The 20,551-nt window shown below is 39.1% G+C and overlaps 1 protein-coding gene across 1 annotated transcript in view; it reads left to right on the top strand.

The window, feature by feature from the left end:
* The window catches only part of MYO9B (myosin IXB), a 1,188,949-nt gene that overhangs the window by 679,549 nt on the left and 488,849 nt on the right, over positions 1-20,551 (top strand). The window contains exon 22 of the mRNA XM_044054768.1: positions 5,380-6,180. Within this exon, the coding sequence (XP_043910703.1) occupies positions 5,380-6,180 (801 nt within the window). The remainder of the gene's footprint in view (positions 1-5,379; positions 6,181-20,551) is intronic.

Here is a 20,551-nt window from a genome sequence, read left to right as displayed (position 1 = left end):
CCAAAATGAACTTACCCCACACCTAAACACACTATTCAAACTCAGCCTCTCTATAGGCTATGTACCTATAGAGTGGCACACAGCAACAGTTATCTTGCTCCACAAAGGTGGAGCCACAACAGACCCCAGGAACTATCGCCCTGTAAGCCTGACTAGCCTGGTCTGAAAGGCTATGGAGCGCATCATCATGGAACTCATTAACAGAGACATTGGGAACCTCCAAACATTGGACCCTACCCAGTTTGGCTTTAAGGGCAGATCATGCTTGCTAAACCTGGTGGACTTATTTGAGACAGTTACCAAGGCTTTAGATGAGGGAAAGGAGGGTCCACACAGCCTACCTAGACCTTGCAAAGGCTTTCGACACCATTCCCCATTCTGTTGTTATAAACAAGCTCACCAGCCTGAACATAAACCCCTATGTCATGAGATGGGTTGCCAGTTGGCTTATGGATAGAACCCACACGGTGAGAGTTGCACACTCTAGGTTCAACTTTAAACCGGTTACAAGTGGCGTCCCCCAGGGCTCAGTCCTGGGACCCCTCCTGTTCGGTATACACTTCTCAGAGGTACAGGCAAGCACAGGAGGACTATGGCTGACCAAGTTCGCAGACTACTGCAAACTGGGGGCCATAATTGACTCTCCGGCTGATACAGACATCCTCCAGAAGGGTCTCACTGAGACGGATACCTGGTGTCAAAGTCATGGTCTCAAGCAAAATGCCAAAAAGTGCATAGTTATCTCCTTTGGAAAAAACAAAGTACCCGTGAACTATCACATACGTGGTAGTCCCCTAAATACAGAAAATGTAATAAGGGATCTGGGGACCCAAGTATATAGTAATCTCTTCTTTGATAATCATGTTGCCAAGATGGTTAGAAATTCCTTCTATGTGGCCCACCTAATCACAAAAGGGTTCGCATCTAGAACAAGAGAGGTTATTGTGCCCCTCTACTCATCACTCATCAGACCTATCATAGCGCCCCATTTGGGATGTACCTTACAAGACACTTGCAACAGCTGGAAAGACCACAGAAGTACCTCACCAAGAGGATTACTGGCCTCAAACAGATGCCCTATGCAGCCCGACTGAAGAAATTCCAGCTGTACTCTGTTGCATACCGCTTACTCAGAGGTGATCTCTGCCTGACATACAAGGCCATGTCCAACCCAGAATTGATGGACATGCTCCACCTAAAAAAAAAAAATCCCTGAGAGCCACACGCTCTAGGGATCTAAACCTCACCACAACAATAAGTAGGACTTGCTGGAGGGATAGATTCCTGTCCCAGAGACTCCTCATGCTTTGGAACAGGATTCCAATCTACATTAGGCAGAGCCCCTCACTAACACTCAAGAGAAACCTTGATGAGTGGATGGAAAACCGAAAATTTACCCCGGGGATCACTGCAGTGGCTCTGCTGGACAGAGACACAGGGAACTAATGGCTCTGCTAGACAGAGGCACAGGGAACTAATCTAAGGGGGGTGGCGAAAGCGAACACATTCTGGCTAGGCTTACAGATGCCCTTGGGCAGATAGCCTAGTACTTACCTATGAACCTATGAACATCACAGAAAAACACTTAATCTAATCTTTCTAGTTTATAGCTATCTCTAAAAAAAAAAACTGAAGTCTAAGATAACTTACATAAGACAACAGGCAGTGCTGTGAGTTAGATGGTCAAGACAAAAATGCTTAATGCCTTCTGATGCTCTCTGTTTAAATTGAAATTGCAGTTCTGATGAACATTACACCATTCTTTCACTTTCCTGGTGTTCCCAGGCCAGCAGAAACTGCGTCTACACTCTTTTACACCTCCTTTTGTTATTTTGCAGCTGGTCAGGAGCAGAGCAATAAAAATACATTTGCATATTTAAATCTAGCAGTTTATCTCTTGGTTAAAACAATAGAAAGAATTTCTTCATCTAGACTTTTTGGCATGACCGTCTACTTCAAAGGGTCACCACATGCTTTACTTTGGTCAGTAGAATGCACTGTTGTCACATTTATTTCCAGTTCCGCATGTAGCAGTATTTCTTTGCATTTAAGACAACAAGCCTGTAGTTTACATTCATATTTACAAATGATAGAATTATCTGCACAATTCTATCTGGCTATGCTGGCAGCCTTTACAGCTGATTACTAGGAATTATATCTGTAAAACAGTGGTTAAGTATCAGGATACCTCAGGTCAAGGTGGGAATTTCCTGTTTTTTTTTTTTTTTTTTTTTGATTGAGGTATCATTAAATTTCATGGGGCCTTTTACTGGGGAAACCTCTTTTTGAACTCTTTCCCCAAGCAAAAATTGGAAGTGGCTTATTTATAATTATAATGATGATTTCATGTTGGTTAGCATGCATACTTCAAAAAAGATGTTACATTTTTCCAAGCCTGCTTACTGATGAGCTCACCTTTAAAGGAGAACCGCACCCAAAAACTGAAAAAAACATGTACGTTTTTCAGCAAGTGTTGAACTTTTCTGCATTGCAAATGCCTTTGTATCAAAGTAAATGGTTACTGTTATCTAATTTGTTGTAGCCCAAAATGATCTGAAGGAGACTGCCATGGCTACCATTATTTTATTTTACAGTCAGTGGCTTTGCCTGCCTTATGTCATGTTAGAGGGACAGAAAAGATGAGGGGATCTTTTACTGTAGTTTTCTCTTATCAGTTGATAATATTGATGTGACTGCTTACTTTTCACTCAGTCCACAGTTTAATTACTTTGCTTTCTTTGATTTTCATTGGTAATCATCTCTGTTGTAGCATTTTAAGGAGTGTTTGAGTGACAGGTTGAAAATGTAGCGGAATTAATTGTTCTTTTCAAAGTAACAACTGTAGTTCAGTGTTAGTGTGAGCAATCTGGCCCCAGTGAATAATAGTTGTTATTTGGGCTGTGATGGCTTGTGTTGCATTCACAGTTTTAGATATTGTAGCTAGTGTTAGTCTTTGATGTTAATCTTCTTTCCCCAACTCCAGAAGAAATGTGCACTTTTAGAGAAATTACAGTATAGAAAAAAATGCAGAATCACATACTGACAGAAAGTAAGGCATTAGATTAACTTATCTACTTGATTTATTTGTGGCCCTGATTTTTATTACAGGGGAAAATACATTTGCATCTTAAAATTAAGCTTGAAAGCCCTGACTTTGTTCAGACTCCAGGCTACACTATTTAACTGAGGTGTGATGCTGGCTATCTGTAAATGATACCGTGCATTTAAATGTCATTGTTTTCGTAATGGCTCTGTTGGTGGAATAAGTGACCTAAGTTAATTACTGTGCCACTGTTAGCAGCTGTTGTGATGTGACAGATGCAGGAAAGAAAGGCAAACATAATTAAAGTATGTTTTTAATGTATGCGAAGTGTTTCGTCTTGGATTACAGGGAAGGAAAAACACTTTTTGGAAAGAAAAACTTGACTTTTGGGTGTTCTTCAATGTCAGTAAGTGTACCAACCTGTGGCTTGAGAAGGACATAGCTAATAGTTTCATAGTAAAAAGTAAGGTCCTAAAAATGACATTGTTAAAAATCACATTGTTAAAAATCTAGAGGCATTAATAGACAACATTTTCAGCTTTGTGAATGTACATTTTGTGTCGTCAGCCCATGTAGTTGTAAAGGGTATGGCTGCTCACTATGTGAAGGTTGTACCATTTCACACCTCACTTTTCCCATGCATTGTTAATGTGTTCTGTAGCTGTTCAACAAGGCACTAAAAACAATTTGAAAAGGTGGTGTGGATCCTGTTTAGATAAGCCATAGGGTTGGAAAACTTGATCAGTTGGTGGTAGCTTCGCAAATTTTCATTGCATTCTGTTTTACACGTGTGGCTTAGTGGTGATGTATACCTGGTCTGTATGGCAGTGTCTGATTCAGTTTTCTTTGTATGTCTACACTTGGGTTGTGCTGTTGGATGCAGAAGCCAGATCAAGGAGCATAATACTAAAATTAATGTCCATAATGGGGAAAAATATATCTTTCAGATGAGGTATTAAACCAATATCCCATCTTTCCCAAGTTGCACAGATGATGTGGAATTTTTCTGTGAACTGCATACCACTAAATTGTAATTTGCTTTAGTGTGTATGTTTAAAAAAAGAAATCTGGAGTATGTCTGCTTTTCTGTTTATTATAATTTACATCCTTTAAGTTTTGTTTGAAGGTAATGCTTCTTGTAGCATATATTCCCTGTTAAACCGATTAGCATGCTGTCCATTCACAGGTTACATTGAATTTCTTTAAAGATAAATATACAGCTTTGATTGGAAGCAGTAGAGAGTATGTTAATAAAATATCAGTAAACGTTTTAGTAGCAGTAAGCTTGTCTTAAATTCAAGCTGACTTCTTATCGGGCAGTGCAAATACACTGGGAGGGAGTCCTGGAAAAAAAAATAGGGTCTGTAAAAGCTAATTAGTAATACTGCCTTCAGCCATTTGCTGGCATATGCCTGGAACCATGGTCACTGAGAACTTGCCTTGGTGATCTTGTACGTTTTGAAGTGCACCGTAAAGTTTTATGTCTCGTTAACACTGGGACAGTTAAAGCTGGTTCTTGATATGTACTTTTTTATATTGAGTAGCAGATGATACCTTTACATTGCTGTTTGATCTCCTCCTCCATCCACTGGGACTTGCCTAGTAGCTCCCTTTCTGTTATCTAATTGTCTTGTTCATTCTGTTGCTGGTGAGAGCCAGGCACACTGCAGCCCTGATGAGAGCCCTGGGGACCATTTATTCCCTGGCTGGATGCCCTAATCAACCTTATGGGGGGAGTCAAGAGACAGGCAGTAGAGAGCTTGTCAGACTACCAGACCCAGAGGACTCCCCTTTCCCCTTGGAGCTCTTAATCCCCGTTGTGGCTAAGTAGGACTCTGCTAATGCTGTCAGCCATGGTGAGTATGCTTACCCATCTGCATCCCTTGCTCCTAGGCAGTGCATGCTGTTTAGGCTTTGCAGGCTTGATTTTCATGGTGCAACACCTAGTGCTGTCCCTTTAGGTGTCACCCAAGCATCACGCCAGTACCACCTCCCTTCCCCAGGATGGTTAAGTTGACAGTAGCCATGTAGGCTTTTCCTCCCAATCCCTCAATGCTGGTACCATTGATTGAACACTGGTCATCTGGTTCGTAGTCAGGGCTTCATCCCTTTGCATCTTGGGAGCAAGGGATTGTTTTTCATTTGGTCTGTTAACTGAGTCTGATTCCTCATTTTGGGAGAATATTCATGCCGTGAGGTGATCTGTGTTATACTGTCATTATGATTTACTCAGAGAATACAAACCGCAGCTTCAGAAAGTCAGATCAGTGGTATAAAAACCTGTCAGTTGAGCACTTGCCATGTTGTTAATGTGTACTTTGTCATTGCATTACCAGGTTTCAGAAGCTTAAGGCTGAGAAGAGAAGAATGCAACTGAAACAGAAAAATCAGCAGACACCAGTCAAGAATGAAAGCCAGACTCCTGACTCTCATCAGGCTGTAGTACAAACGGTTGACAACATTGCTTTAAGAAAATTGGCAGGGACTGATGAGATGGAGTTGGAATCGCCCAGTGATAGACAGAAATCTGAAAGGAATTCTGTCGTTCTTCAGAAATTGTCCTCAGCTGAAGCTCTTGACAAAGCGACCAGCAGTCGTGAGAAAAGAGAGAATCGTCGTCAGAGAGGACTGGAGCATGACAAGTTACAAAATCAGCGCACTGCAGCTGAGCAGAAATTGTGTATCACGTTGGTATTGGAACCAAAACATGACAAAGATACTGATGCAGAAAACAATATATACAAAATTGATACTCTGGTTCCATTAGACTCTGGTTTATCAAAGCAAGATAAGGCTACAGACTTTAAATGTAAAGATGTAGAGGGAAAGTTCAGTAAAGTATTAGACCAGGACCAAAAGAGAAATGCTCAGTCCCCAGTGCTGCCAAAACGACCCAACAGCCTTCCGCTTGAAGTTACTAACATTACTACTACACCTTATGTAGATCATGGCCATCCTGAAGGACAGCGGGATCTGGACACTTCTTCCCTTGGCACTCCTAATGTACTTCAGAGATACGCTGACCCAGAGAAACTTAAGCATGTGGCTGAGAAGTGGAAAGAGAAGAGGGACTCTTCAGGACATACTGAAGTTGCAGATAAAAAAGGTCTAGATGATAAAAGCAGCAGCTCACACAGGTTAGCTTTACTTTTACTAATGTTAATATTAAAAATGTGGTTGATGGGTGGGATTTGTTACTTTAAAAATTTAGAAGTCTTGCTGGCTTGCTCTGTTATGAGCAGGCTGCCTTTGAATTGTCAGTACATATGATGTTCTCCCATAAACGTTTGAAAAATTGAGAGTACAGAGACACACTTGTTCAGTTAAGGTTGAATATGATTTGAAGTCGATTAAGGATGACATTGAAAAAGGTGACATTACCCATAATGACTGCTTTGTTTTTGGGGTGGTGATCAGAATTGCTTATTTTAGCAGGCTGTAAACTAAAATGCAGGTCTTTACATTATGTGCACTTAATACTCTTAAGTGAGAAGTTGCTTGAAATTGTGGAACACATATATCACAACCTGTATTTTTCTTTCTTTTGCCTAGATGTTTAATTTTCCACTGCTGGTTTTGCAAAATTATAGTACTAGTAAAGTTTATATTCTTCTCTTATTCTTATCTGTCATATCCTTATCAAGAGACAAAAATGAGATCTGTAATAAACTGTAATAAGTAAATCTATTTAACAATGTGATTACTAGGTTACTGAGTTGGTCTGTGGAACCTTTTCAGTTACAGCCTGGGTATACAAAAGTACAAAAGGAATCAAGCATTGCAATACAAACTGTAGAAACACAAATAGGCTAACTTGACATTATAATTGTGTAGATTTTTCAGAGCAAGCATTTTAAGCATTTACAGTACATTACTGTATTATACCCAGCATACACAAGTGGAGAACAAATGAGTTCTGTACGCAGAGTTTTACTTTTTGTAGAAGAAAAGTTAAAGTAGCTTGTAGTGGATGTTGAAAGTTAATATTGCAATTATATTACAATGCAGTGTAATGTATGAGTGTGGTGATTAAACCAGCGTCATGGAAGCAACATTTTTCTAGTGGGTAGGGTGTTCAGAAGTAATTTGCACGATTGACAGGTAGTGCTACTCAAGCTTGTTGTTTTGGATGAGAATGCACGGTAGTCATTGGTTTTAAAGATGCAAACTGTTTCCTGCTTGCATTGCAGTAATTTAGCATTGCTGCCTCACAGTGCAAGGTTCTTTGGTTTGCTCCTTGGCTGAGGTACCTTCCCTGCAAAGTTTTGTTTGTGTGCAGCTTTTTTTGTGTGTGTGTGTGTCGGTCTTAACTTTAAGTTGCTAATATTTGTATATGCAGCATGCATGTGTGTGCATCCTGCATTGACTTGGCATCACGCCTTGGACTGGTTTCATGTCTTAGAGCTGCTCTTGCTGACATAGGCTCCTTTTTCTCCATAACTCTGATTAGCATAAAGCTGATACTAGAAAATGAGTACATAACTAAGTATACATAAAATTTGGATTACTTCTCACAGCATCATTAATCCTCCAGTAGCTTTTCACCATTTGAATGAATTCCTGCATGAAGTTAATGCCTGCTTCTCACTTTTCACTCTTCATTGTTAAAATGAGCCCCATGTAAATGAAATTGTGCCAGGCAGTCAGTTTGGTTCTTCCCAGTTCTTTGAAACATATAGATCTGATGTTGTCGATCTTCATTTTATCCTCAACAGATGGGGATCGGTTCCAGTATCGGAACTGACTCTGCCATTACTACAGTTCGCACCAGCCAAAAACTCTCAATCTTCACCTCTACCCACAATCTGTCTCTCACAATTACCTCAGATCTCATTTGCCACTTTCAGAAACCATTGCATTTTGCCAGTGCTCTCGAGTTTGTGTTGGTTCCAGCCCCTTCAGGTCTTGGAATAGAGACTTATTTTACCCCATTAACTACTCCTCCTCTAACCACCTCCGAGGTCTTAGTTGTCTGTTCCACATCTTCTGGCACCAACTGTACTGGCTCTGGAGTAATTCGCATCTTTGGAACCAGTAGTTCCCCTGAGCTTGTTCTGTGGCTTCAGAACTGGAGACCTCTTGTGGCCATAAGCTACCCTGTCGGTTCTGGGGGCAGGTCTCGACTCTAGGTTTTTTTGGAGAAGTCCCTGCTCCTCTGGGCTTCGGCTCGAGTTAGTTCAGCACTGGCTTTTATCTCGAGGGTCTGTTCTTTGGAGCAGGGAGTGACCCTAACCCAAGGCAGTCTATTTCTGTTCTGGGCTCCCTTCCCTTTTCGTGGGGGCCAACGTTCAAGGCTATGGACAGAGCCCTCTCAAGTTGACAGTCGGCGCTTTCCCCCTCAGTACAGGTACCCCATCTGGCTCGATTATTCCTCCAGCCTCTCCATTGGGACAGTGGGTGCTGAAGTCTTAGGTTTCTCAGACTCTGGTTCTGTCATCTTCTGATACTGCCCCAAATTATCCCCCTGAGGAGGTCCCTCAGAAAAAGAAGTGCAAGAGGAGGCACTTGGATCCCCCCCCCCCCCCCAGGAATCAGTTACCAAGGACACAGATTTAGATGAGGGGGAAGAGTCCCCACGGTCACCTCCTGAAAATGTCTCATGTGGAGAAATCCTAGAAATTTTAAAACAGAGGGGTGAATGGAAGTGCCCAAACTCTTCCTCGGAGGAATCTGTTTACCTGCAGACTGTTGCCACCCGCCCATCTACCTCTGGGGTGACCCCACCTGCTGATGAGTTCATTCAGTTGCTTTCACAGCAGGTGTGGAAGACTCCAGACACCATTGAGCTCATCCCCTAAGAGACCTGATAAACTATTATCTGCTCCTGAGGAGAAGTCGTTCTGGGCCAAGGGGTTAGCTGTGGATGCCATGATTGTAGTGGCTGCCACTAAAAAGAAACTCGCTGAGGAGAGTTCCTCTGTCTGTCCATCCATCAAGGAGTCTTGGGCTATGGACAGATTTGGGAAGCGGGTCTACACTTCATCGAACTGCACTATAATGTCCTTAAATTTTTTGGCACACTTCACAAGACTCCAATGGGATCTGATTAAGAAATTGTCAAGACACCCTGACAGGAGCTGTAGCAGAGGTAGTCCAAGACAAAGTGGCTTCCCATCTGGCCACCCTGGAGACTGTGTTTAATTTGTCCATGAGGCTGATCACTCATACAGCCAAAGGGACTTCCAGAGCAGCTGGTACAGGTATAGCCATAAAGAAACATGCCTGGATGCACCTATGTGGCTTTACGGAACTATTCAAATCTTCTTTCATCAATGCTCTCTTTGATGGAACATCATTGTTTGGCCCTAAAGTGAAAGAGACTTTATCCAGGTGTGAGAAGGATGGTAAGAGCCTTTCTGCTGTGGATATACATTTCTCCACCCCACCAGAGGTCCATTTCTAGGAAGCAAAGGAGTGGTGGAAAAATGTGGTTCAAAAAATCCCAAGAGCCTTTCCAAGACACGTGGAAGCAGTTCCCCCATGGGCAGAGTGGGGAACCAAAACAGAAGAAGATATCCTTCAGGCAGAGGTGGTTTGCAAAACCAGGGTTTCAGGGATTCCTTTCAAAGGAAAGCCCTTTCAGTGCTCCTGAAGGGAGGCCCGATTGTCTTCCTCTGGAGGCAGTCAAGGACGCTTGCACCTAAACGCCTGGCTAAACATAACACATTCCTAGGTGCAGTGGATTGTATCCAGAGGCTATATCATTCCCTTTTCTCACCCTCCCCCTGTACTCAGAAAGATCCCTGATGTTCCACCCAGTCAGAGGGATTCAGCATTGCAAGAAATTCAAAAACTGCAGGACAAGAGAGTCATCCAAGAAGTCCCGCTAGACCAGAAAGGATCCGGAACCTACTCAAGATTCTTTTTAATGCCAAAAAAGACATGGGACTGGAGATTATTTTGGATCTCATTGTGCTGAACAAATCTGTTTGGCAAACAAAGTTCCAGATGGTCATGGTATAGTGTATTATTGCCTTTCTGAAGAAAGATGACTGGATGTGCTCAGTAGATCTTCAGGATGCATGTTACCTTATAAAAATGGACACGCTCCAGAAGGTTCCTCCGCCTCCAGCTAGGAGCCAGTCATTACCAGTGTACTGCCCTTGGGTCTCACCACAGCCCCCAGGGTGTTCACCAAATGCATTGCAGTCGTAGCAGCTCACTTGAGACTGCAAGGATTCCGGGTGTTTCTGTACTTGGATGACTGGCTGATAATGGCCTAGACCAGGCATCACTTAGTAGTAACCAGAGAGTACACACTCAGTATCTGAGCCCATCTAGGGATTACAGTAAATCTCGTGAAATCACATTTAATGCCAACTCAAAATTTAAAATTCATAGGGGCTGTACTGTATAAGGAGACAACGTAGCATCCTTTCATCTAGAGAGACTTCAAAGAGTAGTGGTACAAGTTCAAAAGCTAATCCACAGAAAGAGGGTTCCTGCCAACTAATTTTGCAAACTCTAAGGTTGATGGCAGCATCAGTAACTCTAGTACCTCTAGCCAGGTTTCATATGAGAATTCTGCAATGGCTATTAGCTTTTCAGTGGTCTATCCATCACCAACCCTTGTCTGACCTAATTCTGATCACAAGTTATTGCAAGAGAGGGATCTTCTTTGGTGGTTAGATTCTGAACACATTCTTTGCAGTCGTCCCTTTGTTCTTCCATTGCCCACAGCCATAGTGACCATGGTCGCAACCCAGATGGGGCAGAGGGGACATTTTCTGGGCAAGACTGTCCAGGCCAACATGCACATCAATATCCTGGAGCTAAGAGCGGTCTTTCTATTGTTGCTAACCTTTCAGACAGCTCTTTCTCAGGAGAATTGCTGTTCAAACAGACAATGTCAGTAGTTTGGTACATCAAGAAGCAAGGAGGAACCAAGTCTTACTCCCTTTGTCAAGAAGCCCTCAGAGTGTGGCAATGGGGTAATCTCTTCCAACTGCTTTCTAATAGCAACTCACATTCTGGGGAGTTCCAGTGTGATTGCAGACAAGCTGAACAGATGTGTCCTTCAGCCTCATGAGTGGTGTCTCAATCCAAAAGTGACAAAATTGATGATCTGTCAATGTGGTCAACTTTGATGCAACCTGTTTGCTTGCTCCCCCCCCCCCCCCAAACAAGTGCAGCAGTTACTATACCCTGATTTACACTCCGGGGAAGTCACCCAGAGACGCGCTCATAGGTTCATAGGTAGGTACTAGGCTATCGGCCCTAGGGCCCATACAATTCTAGTTAAAAAATGTACCCTGGCTTTCGCCACCCAAGAAAATTATTTTCCTGTGCCCCTGTCGAGCAGAGCCACAGAAGTGATCCCCGGGGTGAATTTCCCATTTCCCATCCAATCATCAAGATTTTTCTTGAAGAGTGCTAATGAGGAGCTCTGTTTGACATAGATAGGTAGTCTCTTCCAGAGTATGGGAAGTCTCTGGGGCAGGAATCTATCCCTCCAGCATGTTCTGTTTATTAACTAAAGCTCCTCCAAAATTGTCCCCCCAGTCTCCTGTATGTTCACCCCCCCCCCCGATCCCTCTAATTCCAAAATGTTTACAGAAAATATTCGAGTTGAAAAGCACAGCAATCCTCGTTGCACCTTTTTGGCCTCAACAGATTTGTTTTCTCTTCCTAAAACTTTATCTGATTTGATAATTTTTGATTCTGGATCCGGTTCCGGAACTTCTGTCCCATCAAAATGGATTTGTTCACCCAGACATTTTGAACCTCAAGCTGACAGCATGGTTCCTCCAATTCCATTAGTTACCAGGCACCCTAATATTTCCTACCCAGTGCACCACATCATCTTGTCAGCTCCATAAACCTTCCACTCGAAAACTGTATTCTAGCAAATCAAAGAGATTTACCATTTGGGCCCATGAAAAACAAATGAATCCCTTTTCTGCTTCCATAGAGCATATTTTAGACTTTCTAGCCTCTTTTCCATGCTGGAGCTTCCCCTTCTACCATTAGATTACAATTAGCTGCAATTTCTAATTGTCACAATGATTTAGAACGTTATTCAGCCTCTTATAGACTTTGTAAATCGTTCCTAAGAGGCACACTTTTGTTAAAAATGCCTTTCAAAGATCCAACACCTCCTTGGGATCTGAATTTAGTATTACATGCTGTAATACATTCTCCCTTTGAGCTCTGTGTGGAATGTAACCTGAAGTTTTAGTCATGGAAGGCACTGTTTTTGGTAACCATTACCTCCACCAGGAGTGTTTCAGAGATCCGAGACTTGTCGTCTGAGCCTCCTTATATGGTTTTCCACCAGGATAGAGTTTCTTTATGAACAAACCCCTCCTAAGCTAACATCAATCAGTTAATTTACTGGTTTTCTTTCCAAATTATTCCAACAAATGAGAATATGCCTTACATTTACTTGATGATCATAGACTATTACGTTTTTATCTTCACAGAACAAAAGACATTCGAAAATGAAATCGGCTATTTGTTTCCTTTTCTAGTGCAAAGTTGGGTAAAGCAGTTAGCAAAGTAACTCTGGCTAAATGGCTGAAAGACTGCATTTCATTCATTTATGATAAGGATTAATTAACCTTGCCTAAGCCAGTGAAAGCACATTTTGCAAGATCTCTAGTCAAATAGAGAGAGAGATGAAGAAGTGAACTGCCGTCACTGAAAACCTCTCAAAGTTCACTCCGGAGACCAAATAAGAGTATGAGACCCAACCAACTCGATACTGGATAAGGTTCAATGTAATAAACGAAACGTAATCATAGGATGAAATAAGAATAGATTTAACAACGCTTGCAACAACAAAAGTGCGTTTTCGAATATCTTCCTCAGAAAAAAACACAATGTCAAATACAATAACTTGAAAAATACACACACCTTATATACACCAACCAATTAATGAATTCATTTAATTATTGCTTAATTGGTTGAAATAAACCTGCATTCTAAATTTACTTTCAAATTTTAAAATATAGTATTGTTAAAAATAAATAAATACTTTATCAAAATATCAATTCTATGAATAAAAATGGATTTAAAATGGAAAAATTAATATGTTATTATGTTTGGATAAAAACTTTTATAAATGTTAAATTTGTAAAACAGTGAATATGCTTGTAAAATTAATGTAGTATTACCACCATCTAGTGGACAAAAGGAAATTACAACTTGGCAGCTCTTAATTTTAACACTGGAATGATTGAAAGCATTTCATTCAAACCCGGTTCCTTGGTAGCATCCAGTGTTATCTGCCAAAAAAGTTCCCTATATTCAAGTTTTGTTTCCCACATGCCACCCCTAACCTCCTTTGGTACAACCTCTAATACAAAAAAGTAAAATACAGAATCTTTACAAACTTGGGTATGACGGAATAGTGCATTATTAACATTGTTTCTTTTAATTTCATAAAAATGTTCATATATTCTGGATTTTAACTTCCTTTCTGTTTTTCCCACATAGAAGGAAAAACAGGAGTGGCATGTGGCAATATATACAACCCCTGATGTATTGCAATTGGCAAATTTAGAAGATGAAATGGTCCTTTTTCTACTGGGAATAAAAATACTAATATTGTTTTGAATGTATTGACATTGGGAGCAGGAACCACATTTATAAGTACCTGTTTTGTGTGATTCATTGTTAATATTACTAGCTCCCCCAAACTCAAAAATATTTTTGAGATTCATGTCCCTTCGATATATAAATTTTAATGACTGATTTTTTATATATTCAAGTTCTGTAAAATCCCTAAACCTGTCCCATTCCTTACTGATGGTGGTTTTAAGTACTGCTGAATCTCCAGTGTAGTCCATAATAAATGCATTTGAAAAGTTATAAGTATCACCAGACTCCTTTGGGTGAACTGTAATATCAGAACTATCCTGTCCTAGGATAGGGGCAAATCTCCCTTTTCTACCTTCAAGTACCACCTTATAAATTTCATCTATTAAATAGGCGGGGTATCCCCTTTCTTGGAACATGTTAATTACAAATTGACAGTCCGTATAAACGTCCAGATCCTCCGAGGTCATCCTGCTGGTCCTAATTAATTGCCCCTTAAGAATATTTCTTTTTTGACTAAAGGGGTGCCCACTTGAAAAATGTAGATAGGAATTTGAAAATGTAGGTTTCCTATATATCTTAGAAATAAAATGATCGTCACTTTTACTAAGTAAAACATCCAAGTAAATACATTCTTCAAAATTGACCTTACATGTAAAATCTAAAAAACTTGTTGTACTTTTGATGTATTCCAAAAATTCATAGAATCTTTCCAATGTATCAGTCCAAAAAATGACTATATCGTCCAAAAAGCGTTTATAAAAAACCCAGCAGTTGACAAATTCACTTTGATTTATAAATAAATTCTCCCACCATGAAAGAATAATATTGGCATAAGTGGGGGAGCATTTAGCTCCCATAGCCACTCCCTTTTCTTGCCGGAAAAATTCTCCCTGGAAGTACATAAAATTGTTTTTAAGAATAACTTCCATCAAAAGGAGACAGGTTCTAAATTCATCTGTTGTAAAACCTCTATGATGTGCCATACTTTCTTCTAACCACAACAAACCAATGTCATGGGGAATAGATCCAAATAAATCAACAATATCCAAGGTAATGAAAATTATATTATTGGAAAAAAGGTGGGCTTTTACTTGTCTCAGAAAATCCCAGGAATCTTTTAAAACTGTTATACCCTGGTTAGACAATTTTTTTAATTTAATATCCACATATTTGGCCAAGGGGGTGGTAATAGAACCTTCCGAAGCTACTATAAGTCTCAAAGGAGGGTCGTTTGGATCTTTATGAACTTTCGGGATGCCAAATACTGAGGGAACCCTAGGACTCTGGGTAATAAGAAAGTTAAAGGTGTCCAAGTCAATTGAACCCTCAAGTAATAAGTCATTGATTAACAAATTAATTTTAGCTTTAGAAATGTTAATTTCATTAATAGAGGCTCTAGTATAGTTGGTAGTATTTTGCAAACTTTCCTTCATTTTAGACTCATATAAAATGGCATCCATTAAAACTGCACCTCCTCCCTTGTCAGGTTGCATAATACGGATAGTTTTATTACCTTTCAAATTTTCTAATAATTGAATCTCTTTCTTTGGTAGGTTTGAATACACCCGATGTGCGCCCACGGTTTTCCTAATTTCATTTTCCATCACTTTTTCTAGATTCTTTAACTGGGGGTGAAGTGGGGGATTGAAAACACTCTTCTTCTTTAGCTGTGAATGTGTATTGGAATTGTTGCAGGTTCCTTCGAACATAAGCCCCAAATTCTGTTTCCTTAAAAAAAGTTTTAGATCCACTATCGCCCTAGGAATACTGGCTTTCCTTAAGGGAATAAACTTAAAACCTCTTACAAAAAGTTCAAAAAGTTCTGGTATAACATCCAAAGAACTGTAATTGAAAATCTTGTATTGGTTGAATTCAAAAATATTCCCATTTTGTTTTATTGAATTTTTACAGTGGGCTAATTCCTGTAATTCCCCCTGTATGGATGAGTAGGGTAATGATAGTATACTGGATTCCGATTGCGTAATCTGTCTGACCTGCGTAGGGGGGGTACATATTCTAAAGGGATTTCCCTTGTAGCATCTTCACCATTGTCATTCTCAAACCCTACATCAACATCCAAATCAATGTTGGTATTGTCTTTATTAATTTTTTCAAACTCTCCCCTGTAATTGAAGTATGGTCTAGGTTTGGGGTAAGCTGTCCCCTGACTAAAAGCTTTAATATCCCTCTCTAATTTCAGGGCCTTTCTTTTCATGTTTTTGATGCATTCATTTTCAATTTGAGAAAAAATACTATTGTATAAAGATTTTTCTGTTTCTATGGAAAACAACAAGTCATTGATAATATCATTGTTAACATTGTTAATCTTAGTAACAAGATGAGTCCTAATCCTATCATTTTCTGCAATAATTGCCCTGGCTATATCCAAGCCACATTTATCAAAAATGTTAATTAATTCCTTGTGAAAGGTAGAACCTTCCTCGACCCTGTTAGGATACTTACTGACACGTAAGCCCTTGGGTACTATACCTTTGTCTATGCATTCCTTTAAAAAAGTAGAATCACATGCTAACCTTTCGTATTTATCCAAATAAAAATATAACAAATCCAAGTTTTCCTTGTAGCTTTTGGTTTCTGTAGAAGGATAGTCAGAAACCGCACCGTGACAATGCATGCTAAATTCCTTGTCCAGAAAAGTTTTTAAATCAATAGGTTTAGTAGAATGAGAAAAGTCACCTTGTTTGCGTGTAACACGCTGTTCGCGCTGTCCACGTTGTTCTTTAGGAAGGGTAGAATTACCATTGCACAAAGTCCCCTGGTTATTAGAACCAGAACGTAGGAGAAGAGGAAACTCTTCAAAATCGTTAATAGAGGTAGGCGATGGAGCTCGAACATCTCCGTTTGAACATTCTGTAGGAACAGGAAGTACATTACCTCCGGTTGAACGACTAGAATGAACTTCCTTGTTAGATGTACGTTGTCCGTTAGGTAAAAGTGAATGCTGTGTAGCCAAGGTTACAATAGAAACACAAGCTGGAGTTAAAAGCTCAACAAGTTGGGAAAGTTGTCCGATAACTTTCCTTAATTCACCTTTCTCATTATAGTTAGAGTCGTTGTGGGTCTCTGCCCCTGGTGCCTCCGCCATCTCCAACGTTACACAAAACCAAATAGAGAGAGAGATGAAGAAGTGAACTGCCGTCACTGAAAACCTCTCAAAGTTCACTCCGGAGACCAAATAAGAGTATGAGACCCAACCAACTCGATACTGGATAAGGTTCAATGTAATAAACGAAACGTAATCATAGGATGAAATAAGAATAGATTTAACAACGCTTGCAACAACAAAAGTGCGTTTTCGAATATCTTCCTCAGAAAAAAACACAGTGTCAAATACAATAACTTGAAAAATACACACACTTTATATACACCAACCAATTAATGAATTCATTTAATTATTGCTTAATTGGTTGAAATAAACCTGCATTCTAAATTTACTTTCAAATTTTAAAATATAGTATTGTTAAAAATAAATAAATACTTTATCAAAATATCAATTCTATGAATAAAAATGGATTTAAAATGGAAAAATTAATATGTTATTATGTTTGGATAAAAACTTTTATAAATGTTAAATTTGTAAAACAGTGAATATGCTTGTAAAATTAATGTAGTACTACCACCATCTAGTGGACAAAAGGAAATTACAACTTGGCAGCTCTTAATTTTAACACTGGAATGATGAACTTTTTTGGCAGATAACACTGGATGCTACCAAGGAACAGGGTTTGAATGAAATGCTTTCAATCATTCCAGTGTTAAAATTAAGAGCTGCCAAGTTGTAATTTCCTTTTGTCCACTAGATGGTGGTAGTACTACATTAATTTTACAAGCATATTCACTGTTTTACAAATTTAACATTTATAAAAGTTTTTATCCAAACATAATAACATATTAATTTTTCCATTTTAAATCCATTTTTATTCATAGAATTGATATTTTGATAAAGTATTTATTTATTTTTAACAATACTATATTTTAAAATTTGAAAGTAAATTTAGAATGCAGGTTTATTTCAACCAATTAAGCAATAATTAAATGAATTCATTAATTGGTTGGTGTATATAAGGTGTGTGTATTTTTCAAGTTATTGTATTTGACATTGTGTTTTTTTCTGAGGAAGATATTCGAAAACGCACTTTTGTTGTTGCAAGCGTTGTTAAATCTATTCTTATTTCATCCTATGATTACGTTTCGTTTATTACATTGAACCTTATCCAGTATCGAGTTGGTTGGGTCTCATACTCTTATTTGGTCTCCGGAGTGAACTTTGAGAAGATCTCTAGTCACCTCGGCAGTCTTCCAGTCTAGAGCTTTGATGGATGATGTATGTGCAGCAGCTACTTGGGTTTCTCCCCATACCTTTACTACGCATTATAGATTGGACTCTAGGCGAAGATTGTCCTTTGGTTTGAAGGTGCTCGGTAATATCCTTCCGTGAGTCCACCCAAGATTTTAGGTAGCTGGGGACTTTGTTGCATCTGTCAAGGATAAAATGAAGATTGACAACATCAGGTAAAGAAGTTATGTACTCACCATAACATTTCATCTATGTTGTCCATATCCATTTATCCTTGACTCCCTCCCTCCATCCCCCTTAACCTTAAAAGATTTTTTGGTGGAGCGGATTATATATCCTTGAAGTATTATGATTTTTCAAGCACAGTAGGTATGGCTTCCATCTGGGCTTCTATATGGGCCTACATTGTTTTATCGAAAATATGGTTCATCGAACCGTATTTCCGATAACTCACTTACATGAAAGTGCATTACATCGAAAATGCACTTTTGCAGAAAAATAAAAAGTAAATTAAAAAACAAAACACACAACACCCTCCCTGTGGGGGGGCTGCACCCCCCCACACACACTTTAATATTCTCACTCTGAGATCACACTACAGTGGGGATAGGGGAATATTCCCTCATACCCACTGTAGCACGATCTCGGCAATAGTTGGCTTAGTTGCACATCAACACTACACGTTAATGTACAACTAACATTACATGCAAACAGCATGTTTTTCTTTTTTTTTCTTTAGCGAAAGTGCATTTTTGATAAAATGCACTTTCGCTAAAGTGGGTCCGCAAAAGTACAGTTCGATGAACCATACTATCTATGATCTGACTAGGACCTATATATATATATATATATATATATATATATATATATATATATATATATATATACACACACACACACACACACACACACACACACACACGTATATATGTTTATATACTTTTTTGCAAACCCGATCTGAGGTAATTGTGAGAAAGGGATTGTGGGTAGAGGTCATTTGACTGGCGCTCACTTTAGTATTGTCTGAGTTGGTCCTGATATCTGAACCAAACCCCATTTGTCTGGGATAATTGTAGATAAGACAACACAGATGGAATGTTATGGCAAGTACATAACTTCTTTTTTCTTTGCTTTAGGAAAAAAATCTAATAAGTAAGCACGTTTAAAACATTTTTTCTTTCTCTGAAAAAAAAAAAAAAAAAAAAAGTCTAACATTCAAGTTTGGGAGTTTTCTGTTCTGTACTGACTTCCCCACAGACATCACTTAACCGATGTGGTTTACAGCCTTCCATTTTTTTTTTGTTTTGCATATTACTGCGACTTACAATCATTGCAATAGGTTTGAGGGTTTTATGCTGAAAGCACTTCAGAAGTCATTGCAGGTTCCCTGTGTTATCTTCCATCTGCCTGAAATACAAAATGGGTATCTGCATCTTCTAGAGTCAGAGCAGAAAAGAGATGCAACTTTAGGTTAACCTGTAACTTGAACTTCAACTGAGTTAAGATTACTTGTTCATTATTTGATTTATGTTTGATTCATATTTTACTAAACTGCATTTATTGACTTTTGAATTGGTTGGTTGTTGGAAAGTTGATGTTAGATCTACAGTTTTGCTAAGTAGTTGATTTCAACAGCTGAAGAAAGATTTAATGCATATTAACCCCTAACCGGGAAAAGCCGGAAGACCAACAACAACATTTTAGAATTATTTTAGATTTTTACTCTTTTGCTGATTCAGGCAAATATTAAGAACTGGTTGGTCTTTAATTTAGTGTGTTGAATGACACCTGATCCAAACACAAGCCCTCGCACGTACGGCTGCCCGGCCAACCAACCTTGTAGAAAACACAAATAGCCAGCAAGATAGTTTCACCATTTAATCAGAGGCAAAAAAAAAAAAAAAAAAAAAGCGGACAAAAATGTCCGAATTCAAAAACTCATACTAGTTTCGGCACCAGCCTTCATCAGTGAGTGAAAATAATCAAGAAATCCATAGTCAACGTCAGTTTAAATATTTTGATAAACCAATAGAAAGAAGGACATTTACATATGGCTCCTGAGTTAAATTTAAAGCAACATGACACAATAAGTTCAGATATATATCCCCATACAATAGAGATACAAATAATGTATAGTTCTTATTGTGAACTGAACTAGCCTAAAACAAATTGTGACATACTGTTTATACACATAATAGTAATATAATCTTATATTACATATGAAGATGCATGTCTAAAATGCCATATAATGAACAAATGTGTCATAAATGTAAATATGGATTATAAATGGTCGTTGAGACCTGGAGGAAAAAGGGCTCCTAAATGTGTGATCCAGTATCTTTCTTTATGGCTCAGAATGCCTTGCCATCCTGTCTGATTTTGCCTATTTCCTGTAATTTTGTCTACGATGGTAAACATAAACTGGGCACTGGGATGTTTGACTGTATGTAGGTATAGTGCATTGGATGTCTTACGGTTGCGAATATCACTACGATGTTCCCCAATTCTAATACGTAGTGAACGTGAAGTCTTGCCAACATAGAATGATTTACATTGGCATGTAGCCAAATATATAACCCAGCTAGTGGAACAATTGCCAAAAACCTTAATATTTAATACTTAATATAACGTTAGGCACCCTGTTTTCC

The sequence above is a fragment of the Protopterus annectens genome, chromosome 13.part0, assembly GCF_019279795.1.
Source record: "Protopterus annectens isolate FY-2018-M chromosome 13.part0, PAN1.0, whole genome shotgun sequence".
In the NCBI taxonomy this organism is placed as follows: domain Eukaryota; kingdom Metazoa; phylum Chordata; order Ceratodontiformes; family Protopteridae; genus Protopterus; species Protopterus annectens.
Note: the sequence above shows the minus strand (reverse complement) of the source record. Positions and strands in the feature narration are given on the sequence as shown.